The sequence below is a fragment of the Anneissia japonica genome, unplaced genomic scaffold, assembly GCF_011630105.1.
Source record: "Anneissia japonica isolate Jap-2015-1 unplaced genomic scaffold, ASM1163010v1 scaffold7473_len308249_cov148, whole genome shotgun sequence".
Classification (NCBI taxonomy): domain Eukaryota; kingdom Metazoa; phylum Echinodermata; class Crinoidea; order Comatulida; family Comatulidae; genus Anneissia; species Anneissia japonica.
In genome coordinates, this window is record NW_022740670.1 from 120,432 (window position 1) to 122,579 (window position 2,148).

At 39.9% G+C, this 2,148-nt stretch overlaps 1 protein-coding gene across 1 annotated transcript in view; it reads right to left on the reverse strand.

The window, feature by feature from the left end:
* The window catches only part of LOC117118300 (tyrosine-protein kinase RYK-like), an 86,405-nt gene that overhangs the window by 2,426 nt on the left and 81,831 nt on the right, over positions 1-2,148 (reverse strand). The window contains exon 14 of the mRNA XM_033262870.1: positions 814-847. Coding sequence (XP_033118761.1) covers positions 814-847 — 34 coding nt within the window. The remainder of the gene's footprint in view (positions 1-813; positions 848-2,148) is intronic.

The window sequence follows — 2,148 nt, forward strand, 5'->3', positions numbered from 1 at the left end:
GGTAAAATAAAGAAAAAAAGATAGAAAAGAACAAAATGATAGCCCAGAACGCCTCAAATGTTATTTTTTGGGTCTAGAACACAAAATGTTCGCGGGGGCATTCCCCCGGATCCCCTAGGACAGCGTTGTCTCGATCCGCCCCTGAATATACACTCATATCGTGATCATGTTTCAATGCATTTTCGTTTCTGGAACTTTACCTATCTCTATTAGGCAGTGATTTTAATGACCAGTGGTGGCGCCAGGATTTGCCCGACGGGTTCAGGGGTGGGGGCTGATTTCCCGAACGAGAAAAGTGGGTGTGGTCGGGCGTCGCTCAAAATCTCTCGAAAGTGTTCCATGGGGCCGAAAAATATGACAACTTGGGGGTTTTAAAGGCTTATTTAATCGATTTTAGGTCTACTAATATGTAGAAAATACATATACAGTTTTTTTCCTCGCCTACGAATTGCTGGTGCCACCCGGACCCCTGTGCATAACAGACAATTTTAATCACTTACATTGTTTTTTATTGCACTTTTATTTTAAGATTATTTTTTATCAAGTGAAACAAAAAGTGAAAAACCCAGAAGTCCTCAGAGGGTGTTCAAAGGGAAAAGCCCCCAGTTCCAAAAATGTAATGATTTGCAAAGCTTATTTAATCGATTTTACATTCTGTAAATATTACCGAAATGGTTTCGATCCTCCACGACGAATCGGCCAGCTCATTCCGCGGCAAGTGTTGACGAGGCGGTGGCCTCACTAGTTACAACACTGGTTAGCAGTGTATTTTAAATCACTATCAAGTACCGGTAATATGATTAGTATTCTTACCTGTGGCCAATACTGGGAATGAAAACCGAAGAATCTTCAAAAGTAAGACAACATTTAAGTAAAACTCCATTGCTGGAACTAATATCAAGCAAAACAACGGACGGTTATTTCAAAATATTAAAAATAACCCCTAGTTTACTTCCTCATAACTAAACAGTTGGGTCTCTGAGAAGTATCATGATTGCACAGCTCTAAATACAACAAGGTGGGCAAATATTGGTATGAAGGACGATCATGAATGAATTTTACCTCTTGCATAAAATACAGGCAAGCAAATTACCACGCTTTGCTGATTGCACTTTTCAAGCACGCAAGTACGCTATGTTAAAAAAGAAACGCATGAGCTAAAAATAACCCTTAGTTTACTTCCTCATAACTAAAAAATGGGCCACTGAGAACTATCATGACTGCACAGCTCTAAATACAACAACATGGGCAGATAAGGTATGAATGACGATCATGAATGAATTATACGTCCTCTTGAATAACATACAGGCAAGCAAAAAGAAACACAATGATTATGATACATTGCGAGACTCGAATTGTTATGATTAACAATTAAATCTCTGGGTTGGAAGAATATTAAGGCGTTGAGCCATTGCGTATGATGACATAATAGGTCTAGTGAATTTCTTCTTCTTTCGAAGAGTTTTCGGTGATAAAGGGCCCATTTCATGACCTGGTATCACTGCGGTTTGGAAATCTCATTTGGCGGGATGAGGAATCAGAAGCGGATCTAGTAGGGGGATGCTATATCCAGTAGGGGGAAGTGCCACCACCCCCCCCTCCCCGTTTTGCCACATACATTTTAGAAATGTTAATGCATATTAATGTTATGTGCTACTCACACATTTATTCTGAAACTGTTGTGCACCCCGTTTGAAAAATTCTAGATCCGCCCCTGGGAATAAATTGCCTTTTGTACTTTTCTGTGTTTTTATTCCTGAATGTTTTTTTTTTTCTTTTGTGGGAGTTCTACCCACTTTTACTCCATTTTTGCATTTCTCATTGACTTCAATTTCGCATTTCATAAATTGGTATAATTAGTTCTAGCTACGACTACAACTATTATTGCAACGCCTTATGCATGACTGCACAGCTAGCTCTAAATACGTACCGGTACAACAAGATGGGAAAATTACGAAGCTGTTTAAGGGACATGATGAATTTTTATTTTCCTAACCCGTACGTACGCCTTATTAAGGCGTACGTACGCCTTATAAGTCGTACGTACGCCTTATGGGTTATTAAGGCGCGCGAGTACGTACGCCTTAATAAGGCGTACGTACGCCTTATGTAACCCGTACGAACGCCTTAATAAGGTGTACGTACGCC